This window comes from Phodopus roborovskii, unplaced genomic scaffold (assembly GCF_943737965.1).
Source record: "Phodopus roborovskii unplaced genomic scaffold, PHOROB, whole genome shotgun sequence".
NCBI classification, from domain to species: Eukaryota; Metazoa; Chordata; class Mammalia; order Rodentia; family Cricetidae; genus Phodopus; species Phodopus roborovskii.
Window position 1 is genome coordinate 35,998,880 of NW_026126409.1, and position 11,989 is coordinate 36,010,868.

The 11,989-nt window shown below is 41.2% G+C and overlaps 1 protein-coding gene across 1 annotated transcript; it reads left to right on the forward strand.

Moving 5' to 3' along the window:
• Positions 1-601: 601 nt before the first annotated feature.
• Triml2 (tripartite motif family like 2) lies at positions 602-11,201 on the forward strand. Its single transcript, XM_051182344.1, has 7 exons — positions 602-790; positions 1,528-1,623; positions 3,352-3,546; positions 5,532-5,672; positions 8,342-8,364; positions 8,677-8,777; positions 10,650-11,201. The coding sequence occupies exons 1-7, from the start codon at positions 602-604 to the stop codon at positions 11,195-11,197; spliced, it is 1,293 nt and encodes a 430-aa protein (XP_051038301.1). The 3' UTR covers positions 11,198-11,201.
• Positions 11,202-11,989: the final 788 nt, after the last annotated feature.

An 11,989-nucleotide genomic window follows, 5' to 3' on the forward strand; every position in this document is an offset into this window, starting at 1 on the left:
TCACTGTCACATTTTGTTTGTCCCTGCATGAGTGTGTGTGTGTGTGTGTGTGGTTTCTCTTTTATGGTGAGTTCTAGGGTCAGGCAAGGTAGGACAACATTGTTACAAATTCTCAGGCTAGGTGCACCTGTACAAGCCTAAACACAAATGGCTCCTTACCCTTGGTACCCAGGCACCTCTCCTTTAAGAGGCACTGGGAGAGTCCACAGATGCCTGTCTCTCTTGGTGCTGGGATAGTGAATACAGTGGTACTTAGTGTGTAACTCAGTTGAGATCTTATGTTCCTCTCCATCGTATTCACATCTTGCCTCCTGTTGACTTCAAAGGAAATGTGCTCTGCTGTTGCTTCCAGTTAATCTTCAAACTATTGCTAGATTGTCAGAAGACCTGAGCCTATCTGAACAGGAATACTGCCATAAGTCAATCTCTTTCTCAGCACTTCATGACTAAAAAGCTAGCCGGATTCTGCTCCACTGACATTGCCAAGTGGGCTTGCTTCGGATCACAAAAAGCTTCACCTTGTCTCCTCCCTTTCATCGGCAGGGAAGAAGTCACCATTAGAAACAAGCAGACCAGTATTCATAAGGCAGCACTGACCAGAATGTCCCAAGTGCCCAAGTCCCCATCACTGTGCAGCATCTCAGAGGAGGTCTACTGTGGAACACACCTGCAGCCCCTACAGCTCTTCTGTGAAGATGACCAAATCACAGTTTGCAGCAAATGTGTCCAGTCTCCAGAGCACATGCAGCATGTGGTGTATGGAATACAGGAGGCTTCCGAGTATTATAGGGTAAGGGAAATCCAAAGGAGTCTGGCTAACTCTTGATTGCTTGTTTCCTTGCTTGCTTGCTTGATTGATTGATTGATTGATTGGTTGGTTGGTTGGTTGGTTGGTTGGTTGGTTGATTGAACAAACAGATAAGTACTTGTTCTCCAGAAACAATCCCTGGGAGTTGATTAAGAAATACCACAATAGCCAGACTTTGGTGGCAAATGCCTTTAGTCCCAGCATTCAAGGCAGAGTCAGGTGGATCTCTTGTGAGTTCGAGGCCAGCCTGGTCCACAGACCTAGTTCTAGTACAGGCTCCAAAGCAATACAGAGAGAGACCCTGTCTCGAAAAACAAAAAGAAAAAAAAGGAAAAATACCACAATAGCCAGGCTGTGGTGCAACACTTGTTTAGTCCCAGCACTTGGGAGGCAGAAGCAGGCAGATCTCTCTGAGTTCGAGGCCTGCCTGGTCTACAAGAGCTAGTTCCAGGACAGGCTCCAAAGATAAAGAGAAACCCTGTCTCAGAAAACTTAAAAAAGAGAGAGAGAGAGAAAGGAAGAAAGGAAGGGAGGGAGGGAGGAAGAAAGAAAAAGCACCCTCAGGTCGCAGGTTAGTGGTGGTACTCCTCGGGTCAGCAGTCAGATGTCTGTGAGTTCCAGGACACCCAGGATTACACAGAGAAAGTTGGGCACATGCAGGGATATCCTGTTCTCATACAAGGAACTTACCTGTAATTCCATGATCTGTTTCTCTGTAGAAGTTACTCCAGGAAACACTGGTTATGATGAGGGGAAAGCTGGAAGCAACTAAAAGCTTACTGGCTGACGAGCAAGAGAGAATGGCGATGATTCAGGTGAGGTTTGTCCTGCTTCTGACGAGAGGGAACCTATCAATAATGACAGAAATTAGGTACTACAGTATCAACAAACTAAAAAAGATGGTGGAGCAGGAGAAAGTATTTGGAATCCATAAAGGGAAGGAGGATAATTTCTTTAAGATTTAGTTTTTAATAAAATAATTAATGCATTTAAAAGCACAATGAACCATCAAGAAATTGTGGCTCTTTTAATTAAATAATTCTTCACCATATCCTACTCAAGTGATAATATTAAACATATAAAATCAAAGTCACAAAATTTTGATGTTTCATTTGTGTACTTAATAAAGTAAGGACACAGGGACACAGCTAAGTACATAGAAGTCTTGGATAAGCACTTAAGAGATTAGGGTTCAGGTCATGACTGCATGTAGGTAGCTCTGTGACCCCTTCTGCACATCACACTGTTGTACTTCTCAGTTCCTGTTTCACGGCAAACACCTGTCAGTCAACTGTTTACAACACTAAGTAGTACTATCAGTACTGTCAGTATACTGTTTAATGGTATAAAATGCATAATGTAAGTTAGTCCCCTTAAAGATCTATTTTTATCTTTGTCATATTTAAAGATTTATTTACAAATATGTTTGATCATATAAGTTTGGTTTCAAAGGAGGTCAAAAGTTGGCATGAGTCCCCTAGAGTCATAGTCATAGGCAGTTGTGAGCCTCCTGGTATGGGTGTTGAAAACTAAACTCTGGTCCTCTACAAGAATAGCAAGTGCTCTTAACCACTGAGCCATCTCTCTATCCAGAAGACTCATTTCTTGATAAAGAATTCTCCTAAATGAGAAAAAGAGAGAGAAGAAAAAAACTCAATTTTAAAAATGACCAAAGAAACAAGTTCACAGAAAAGAAAGTGTAAATAATCTTTTCTTGTGTGTTAGAAATAAATCCTCCTGACTTCTTAGTTTAAATTTTTGCTTGTTTTGTTTTGTAAATATAAATTAAACAAAAGTAACTAATGGTGACATAGAGCTGTAGCTCCCAAAGTTGGGAGGGTAAAGCCTGAAAGCTTGAATTTACATGGTGACTTCCAGGCTAACCTAAGCTGATTTAGTGTCCTAAAGGAAATTGTTCCAAAAAACAACCAAAAAAAAAAAAAAAAATTACAACACACACATACACACAGAGAGCACCTTGGGCAGGGGTGGTGTGGCTCAATGGGTAAAGTGTTTGCCCTAGTGCACATAACGCCCTAGGCATGGTAGTAATGTCTGCAATCCCAAGGGCTAGGGAGGTGGAGGCAGAAGGTCAGAAAGACCAAGGTCATCCTCAGCTAAAAGCAAGTTTGAGGCCAGACTTTATCTCAAAATCAGAACAAAAACCATAATGTGTTTGTTAGAATTTTCTCATGTACGATAACACTCCTGATCTCTTTAACCAAGAGCCATCGTTTTTCTTAGCTTGTTTGGTTTTTGAGACAAACTTCAGTGAGGACCTCATACTGGTCTCAAACACTGCATTCCCCTGCCTCAGCCTAAACTGCCTTAAATCTATAGACCACACTTAGCCTCGCTGTGCTTCCCTGACTTCGTGAAGTCAATGGGAATTTTTCTATCCACACAGTTGAGTTTATGTTTTTCTTGATATCTTGAATCTTAATGGAATCCCCTCTGTGGTTGTGACGTGGTTAAAGGAGGTTCACAACTGTTGATGTTTATCCTGTTTAACCTGGAATCTGTAACATCTGTTTCTGAGGAAGGAAGAAGAACAGAGGTTTAAAGAGATGATTGGGGCTGAGTATAAGATGAGAGTCCTGTTACTGACTGAACAGATGGCGCTGCCCTCTCTGAGACCATCAGCCTGCACATTTGATCCAGATTTGGAAGAAGCCTGTGCGAACCAGCTGAGGACGTTTAGTACTGAGCTCAAGTACAAGTCACAGGAAATGTTACAGGTGAGAAAATATTCCAAAAGTTATAGCTAAGCAGTGTATGTATTACCAAATAAGTTATTCAGACACAGCCACATGTGTGCAGAGTGTATGTATGTTCTCACCTGCAATTCTTTTATGTCTCCATCCAAACACACCCACAAATAGAGAAGCAAGAAAGGTAAAATAGACCCTGCGTTATTGTATATATTCATTATCTCATATTACAATGCCAATATACTTGCACCCATTGAAAGACACATGTCTAAGATTGTGGTGATGTATTTCTCATGATCTAATAAAGCTATCCTGCAGATCAGAATGCATAGAGGCCAGACAGTGGTGCCACAAACCTTTAATCCCAGCAGCCACACTAGTTAGCCATAGAAGCTGGGTGGTGTCAGTGCACAACTTTAATCCGGGGATTTAGGAGACAGAGGCAGATGGATTTCTGTGAGTTCAAGGTCACCCTGGCCGTACCAGAGTGAATCGGTCTAAAAAGAGTCTCCAACCACTTTGAGGACAGGATCACCCTTTCAGCCTGAGGTAGAGTTAAGAGCTAGTAGCTTTGCTTTTCTGATCTTCAGCTTGAACCCCAATGTCTGGGTTTTGTTGTTGTTGTTGGGGTTTTTTTGTTTGTTTGTTTGTTTTTTGTTTTTTTTTTTATTCCTATTACATAAGATAGCACTAATATTGTTTCTGTCTGGAGCCACACTGATAGTTAACCTCAGAAGGCAGGTTTCTGGAACTTTTATTTGAGTTCTAGTAGTTACTAACCTTTAGGTAAACTTAGGCCTGTGCAGCTCAATGTCTAACCCAGTTTCTTTGGCTGTGAAATGGAAAGTGCAGTGGTCTCTAATTCATAATGCTGATGCAAGTTTTGGCTGAGATAATCCACAGAGAGCCCTTAGATAGTGCATAGTACACTTTAAGCCATCCATAAATAGCAGGCACTGTTATTACCATTGTGATCTTTAATGACAACAGGAGAGTAAATGTAACCTATAGCCTTCTATGTGAGCCTTACAGCATGAACTAGGAGGCAGCTGTACTAGGGAATGCTACTTGATATGAGGCAGGGAAAGCAATACTCTAAGTATCAGGGAGGAGTTCTCCAAGAGAGAAACAAGTTGCCAGATGAGAAATACAATGTAATGTAATGTTTTTTTCTTATGAGGATAAAAAAGAAAACCAGTCATCAGTAGCCTAATTATATAAACATCTCCACCAATTATTGATTAAGATGTAAGTTTTAATATTTGATTTTGAGTAGCCAGGCATTGTGGTACACACCTTTAATCCCAGTACTTGGTGGACAGAGTCAGTCAGATCTCTGAGTTTGAGACCAGCCTGTTATACACAGTGTGTTGCAGGACAGCAGGGGCTATGCAAAAGGATCCTGTCCTTAAAAAAACAAACCCCCCCAAAAGAACAAACAATGTGTTTAAGACTACCTCATTCTGTAGCCCTAGCTGGCCTGGAACTTGCTGTGTAAACAGGCCAGCCTTAAACTGACAGAAAGACACCTGCCTCTGTCCCTGAATTAAAGTGATACCATGCCCTTACTTACAATTTTAGGTAGTGGTGAGACATTGAACTTCTGTTACACCAGAAAAAATGTGGTATGTTTTGGGTACCATATTTGTTAATCCGAGTAAGCAGATTACATGGACAAATCCCAATTTTTAGCAAGTTGAACAATGGGTGAGATTCCATTTATTTTTTTATTTAGAAATGAAATTTCACTCTGTAGTACAGGTGGGCCTGAGTCCAAGATCTTCCTACCTCTTGTCTCCGCCTCCCAAGTATCCAGATTACTTGGCAGATTACAGATTGTGCTGCCACCTTCCCCTGCTTGGGATTCTATTGAAAGGCACCCTGTTTCACCGAGAAGCATGCCTTACCTGATTGTGTAGCCTGGGAGGAAAGCAGGTTTACAGGACAAGGTAGAATTAGTAAATAAAAAAAGGTACAAATGGATGAATGGTAATAAGGACATGCATCTACAGAGACTTAGCCATCTGGGAAGAGAGAACATGAACAAACTGAAAACGAGTGAAGCCTGTGCTTACAAGTACCTCTGCAGGCTCCAGGAGACCATCACGGAGCTGGAGAAGAAGTGTGGGGAATCTGCCATAACATTGCTCCAAGTAAGCCTTCCTGACAGCATTTGGGAATGGAAGAGGAGCGCGGAACTCATTAAGGGTCTCTTCCAGAATGCCAGTGAGCTTCAACCTAATGTGAACCTAGGCAGCATTGTCCACCTGCAAAATGAATACTGTTGGTAGGAATGTAGATCAGTACAGTCTTATGGAGAACAGCGCTGAGCTTTCTCAGTCCCACTTCGAGCATATGTGTGACGGAAATGAAATTAGTGTGCCAAAAAAACTTCTACAGTGCTAGGAATGGATAAATGTGATGCAAATAAATGCCTCATATGTGGATCGTTATGTTAAGTGTAAGTTAAGCATAGAAAGGACCTAAGATTCCCATTTATATGTAGAACTTAAATTGATGTCATAGAAGTTGGCAAAGGATGATTAACAAAGAGGGGAAAGCTGGAAAGGGAGATAGCAAGGGAGGTTGACTGGGTATTGAAAGATAACAGGGGTAAGCTTGAGTGTTTTACTATATGAGAATGTGACAAAAGATGATGATAATATATTCTATTTCTTTTTATAAAAATAAATCCTTTGAAACTAGTGGATCTCTGAATTCAGACCAGTCTGGTCTACATAGCTAGTGCCAGGCCAGCAAAAGCTACACAGTGAGACTTTATTTAAAAGGCCTTTGAGAATTCAATACAATGTGTCTTGATTATATGCATGGCCCCCAAACACTTTACAGGTCCACCTTTCCCATTGGACCTTGTATTTCTTATTGTTTTAAATCCTTCAAGATCAGTGGGTGCTGCCCAAATATTTTTTTTAATGCGTTCTTCCTTTGGAGAGCAGTTGCCTTACCAGGGGCTACACTGATAAAGAAAACTGTCTCCGCCTCTCCCAGCAACCAGTAGTTTCTAATAACTTCTAGACTTGCTGGGACTTGGTCTAGTTTGGGCTTGCAAGATTTTGTGGATGCTGTCACAACTGTGAGTTCACATCTGTAACTGGCATTCTGTGTGCAGAAGATGTTTTCTTATAATCATTTCCCCCCTCTTTCAAATGGCTCTCTGTGTGTGTGTGTATGTGTGTGTGTGTGTGTGTGTGTGTGTGTGTGTGTGTGTGTGACAGTGTGACAGATGCTCCCTCTAGGCATGTTCCATAATGTTAGAATAGTGAATTTAGGTCAGTTTTACCATAAGACAAAGTAAGTTTGAAAGCCAGACATAGTAACTCATGCCTGTAATGCTAATGCTTTGAAGGATGAGGCAGGGGAATTTCTGTGAGTTGCAGGCTATCTAGGGTCGCAGCTGGACAGTGGTGGTGCACACCTTTAATCCCAGGACTCAGGAAGCAGAAGCAGGAGGATCTCAGGGCTACAGAGTGAGTTCCAGGACAGGCTCCAAAGCTATAAAGCTATACTGAGAAACCCTGTCTCAAAAAACAAACAAAACCTTGTCTCTGAGTGAAACGGTTTCCCCCACCCAATAAAATACTCTATGAGAAGAATAAAATATATCTCCAGACACTGACATTGTCTTTAAAATATCTCATTGAATGGGGAAGAAGTAATGCACAATGTCTTTCTGTTCATGTTTTAGGAAATAATTGATATGTAAATCTGTCCATGCATGTAAATATTCACAAATGCTATCAAAAGACAAAAGTTCTCTACAAAGTAATGACCAGTAACCTGGAAATGGGTGGGTGGGGGGATTGTGTAATATCTATTCATGTCTGCTCACATCTTTGCATACATTGAAGTTCTCATCTTGAGGGATAACGGTAATAACCATGTCTGGTGGTGCTCTCCTAAAAGATCTAAGATAGTGCCCTGGTTGGCTTCACCATGTGAGGGAAAGCTACCTCACTAGGACCACATCTGTGAATGATCAACCTCTAGAGTATGTGGTAAAAATTCCTATTGTAGCAAGCTATTCCAGTGAGGGTGTTTTAGTATAGCCTGTAAGTATTTACAATGTTATGTAGCAGCATGCATTGTCTTTTCAAGAAGCTAGCTACTAAAAACAATAGACAGTTAACATCTTTTCAATTCTATTGGTATTCCTCTGTCCTTCAGGCACTTATCTGAAAAGCTTGTGTGCTCATTCATTGTGTGTGTGTGTGTGTGTGTGTGTGTGTGTGTGTGGTAGTACTGGGAATTGAGCTACTAGGCAAACACCACTTAGCTGTAGACCTAACCCTAACTCATAATATTTAAAACATTTTAAAATAAGTAATTAATCAACCCACTGTGCAAAGCCTCTGTAGGTAACCCCTGAGGAAATAGTTCTATTCTAGAGCCTAGCCTATTTCCAGAAAACATGAGCAGATGTGACCCAGTTACATTCAGCTCCTGGATTAGCTCCAACTGCCCTCTTGGCCTAGTGACCCTCCATCTGCTCTTCCCAAGTCTTACTCTCCCAAAAACAAAAAGCAAATTCATGGGTAACATTTAAAAGATGATTGCTCTGAATAAGTCCCAGGGTGAGGGACAGGTGATGCTTCTCTCAGGAATAGAGGAAAATTATTTTTTTCTGGTGTGTGTGTGTGTGTGTGTGTGTGTGTTTAGAGAAAGTGAGAAAGAGCCTGACACTTTACTGAAGCCATGCACAAGTGCATACACATAGTGTTATACTCATAAGTGTGTTGGGCATGACTTATACATACATTGGCTCAAGAATCCAGTAGTAATCTTGTCTCTTTTCCCCCCATAGAATGCAAAGCACTGTTTAGAAAGGTGAGTTTCTGGAAACATTTGGACTGATGTCTTAGACATAAGAGAAATGAAAACGCTAGATAAAAGTTAATGAGGTCAGCCGGGTGGCATACACCTTTAAATCCAAGTACTGGGGAGGCAGAGGCAGGCGGTAGGCCAACATGGTCTACAGAGTAAGCTCTGGGACAGGCTCCAAAGCCACAAAGAAACCCTGTCTGGAAAAAACAAAAAAGAAAAAAAAGAGAGAATGAGATCCACCCTTTAAGAGAGACCAGGACTGAACTGACATTGTCCTCTTTTTTTTTTTTTTTTTTTTTTTTTTTTTTTTTTTAGGAGTGAGTGTCTATTGCTTCAGAGCCTAAAGCCAGCTCACATCACAGACCTGAGTTCATGCCTGTTAATAAAAATGGAGAAGGCACTATTAAGGCTCCAAAGTAAGTGGGCATATCCACAAATGCTGTTACACCCAATTTGTGTTTACAAATCACATGGTCATTTTCATCACCAACAAAATTCTGCCTATGCACATTTTTTAAGTTTTCTAGATGTTGTAGGCATTTGTATGGTGCTGGGGGATGAACACAAGCATGTGTGCTAAACACCTACTTTACCACTGAGTGACAGCTCCTACTGCATATTGTATGGATGTGTGGTGTTTACAGATTACTTTTCCTCAAACATGAAGTAAAGTTATTTTAGACTCTGTCTACTAGTAATTCGTTTATCTAACGCCCTCCCAATAATTGTAGTTTAAGTAATGTTCAGTTAATTAAAAGGGGGCTCATTTTAGCTAGTTACCCTCTGCACTAGTTTTGTGTTTTGTGAATGTGTATTTACTGGTTTTTAACAGTGAGAGTTTCTTTGTTCTTGAGATTGTATCTGTAGGAATACCTGAGGCTGAGAATAAAGGCTATCCCCTGTCCCCAGAAGGGATCTACATTGTTTTTTCTAGTCTTCTAGAGGTCTTAAGAACCTGTGAAAACTTGCAATTTACATTGAGTGGTGTGGTTGCTCTCATAATGCGAAGCAGACTGCCAGGGCAGGGGCTGAAGTCATTTTTCTTGCTGAAGTTAAGAGATGGAACTGGAAGAACCTTGTGCCAGTTAACCTCTGCATTGTTGTAATGAAACACCATGACCAGGAAAACTTATAGGAAGGAGTTTATTTGGAGCTTATGGTTTCAGGGGTTAGAATTTATGATGGCAGGGCAGAGGTGAGGAAGAAGCCTAGAGCATCACCTGAGAGCTGCCCTCAAAAACCACAAACACAAAGCAGTGTGAACAGCAGGATTCTTTGGACACTTCAGAATCCACCCCCAGTGACATACCTCCATCAGGAAAGCCACACCTCCTAATCCTTCCCCAAAAGTTTCACCAACTGAGGACCATGTGTTCAAACATAGAAGCCTATGGGGACCATTGCCATACTATAGACATACCATCTATTAGACTGAAGTAGTCTAACAAAAAGGATATAGATAATGGATACTACTTAGAAATCCACCTTGGAGAGGGATCAGTTGAAGTTCCGTTTCAAATTCCTATATTCTTTTTCTTTCTTCTGTTTTTTTTAAGACAAGAGTTTCTCTGTGTAGCCCTGGCTGCCCTGGAACTTACTCTGTAGACAAGGCTGGCCTTGAACTCACAGAGACCTGCCAGCCTCTGCTCAGATTAAAGACATGTGCCATCCCTGCCCAGCCCCATGTTATTTCTTACTAATGTTGGCATTTTATTTAAGGAGTAGGTCATGACTGTTCAGTAGGTATTTAAAACTGAGGCTAGGAGGTATCATGTGTGGGAGGAAATGCAAGTAGGAAAGACATTCTACATGTTCTAGCCTCTATTAGTTTGTTTTCCTGTGGTCCATGTAATACCTAGGGGCTGCCATCAGAAGTCTTGGGATATGTGTAACACTCAGTAGTTAAGTGGAAAAGTTCTCCATCCTGTACTACTAGCAAATACTGGTGCTTCTGGAAGCATCGTGTTTAGAAAAAAATCTCTAGGGGATGTGACTTGGATCTGAAGTGATATGTAGATGTTACTGGCTTTTAGCACAATTTTATAGACTTTGCACTGAAGATATACTACTAAATCTGTCCTCCTACTACCCTTTATTTGTTATTTTCTTACCCAGCAGACAACAGCCCTTTTCATTATTATATCAGCACAATTTCCCCCCATGTTTCCCATGTCTCTTTTTTCAGGGTTCTCCTAAGTTGCCTCTGTCCCTTGTTTGGAAGCTGATAAATGTTAGAAACCATTGCTCCAGCATAGTTCCTAAGATTAATTGAAGTTTTCTTCTTGTAGGAGATATAACTTTGGACCGGGGCACAGCTCATCCTTCCCTTGTCTTATCTGAGGACCTGAGAAGCATGGGATTTGGAGATCTACCACAGAGTGCTCCTGACACCCCAGGGAGGTTTGACTTCAGTGCTTCTGTGTTGGGTGCAGAGAGCTTCAGCTCAGGGAGGCATTACTGGGAAGTGGCAGTGGGACAGGCCACACAGTGGCAGTTGGGCATTTGTGACTGTACAGAGAAAAACAGCAACATACCCCAGGCTTCAGGAGATAAGTTCTTGCTCATGGGGTCCATGATGGGGACGGATTACACCTTCTGGGTCTTTCCCCCTTTAAGAAAGGTCTGTCTGAGAACACCAATGTACAAGGTTGGAGTCTTCCTTGACTATGTTTGTGGCCAGGTATCCTTCTACAATGTGACGGAGCAATCTCTTATTTATAATTTCTGTGACCTTACTTTCCAAGGAGCCGTTAAACCTATATTTTCTCTTTGTATTCCAAATGGAGACGTGAGTTCAGACTCTCTGACTGTCTGTCTCCCTCAAATCCATTCCTGAAATGCTGCTGTTAGCTCTTCATCTTCCTGTGCAGGAAATCCAAGATCATGAGACCAGAATATAAGATCAAGATTTCACAAAGCCTCAAGACTTCTGAGGTAATACAGCTTTCAGCATGTGTTCAGTGCAAGGAGTTATATTTCAGTTGAATAATGTTGGGGTCGTCTGATGGCTCAGGGGCCAAGGTACTTGCGGCCAAGACTGATAACCTGAGTTCAATTCTTGGACCCCACAGACTGGAAAGAGAAAGGACTCCCCAAAGTTGTACTCTGAAATTCATGTGCTTACTGTGGCAGTTGGTTATTGTCCTGAACACCACTAAATAAACAGATAAAATGCTATAATAAAAAAGAAGTGATGAACGATGGTAGCATTGACTATATGGTTATATATGAATATATAATATATGATTTGAAAATTAAAGAATGAATATAATATTGTCTTTTTGGAACTAGGATTAGGACTGCAGACACATTTTTAAGAATGCTTGAGAAAGGAAGTGTAATTGGGAATGGGAGCAGGATAGTATGTGTGTGTCCCGATGCATTTTTTTAGTGGATCCTGTTGTGAATACTGTTACTAACATGGAGGCATCCAGTTACTTGCTGACCATGGGCATCAGGACTTAGAACAGTTATTCCACAAAGAGAGGGATCTTATGATTTCTGTGGACATTTTATCTGAGTAATGAAGCATCAGAAAAATGTGAATATTTAACTGTGTTTTAGTTGTGTGTCTGTGAAAGTATGTGCAGGCGAGTGCCATTGGCTGTGGAGACCAGAGGCATCTCAC

Bases quoted from the DNA above. Each gene is read 5' to 3' on its own strand.
- Triml2 (XM_051182344.1), top strand. From the start codon at position 602: ATGTCCCAAGTGCCCAAGTCCCCATCACTGTGCAGCATCTCAGAGGAG. The intron at 1,624-3,351 runs GTGAGGTTTGTC...TTTCTGAGGAAG, and splicing joins AGAGAATGGCGATGATTCAG to GAAGAAGAACAGAGGTTTAA. The intron at 8,365-8,676 runs GTGAGTTTCTGG...TTTTTTTTTTAG, and splicing joins GCAAAGCACTGTTTAGAAAG to GAGTGAGTGTCTATTGCTTC.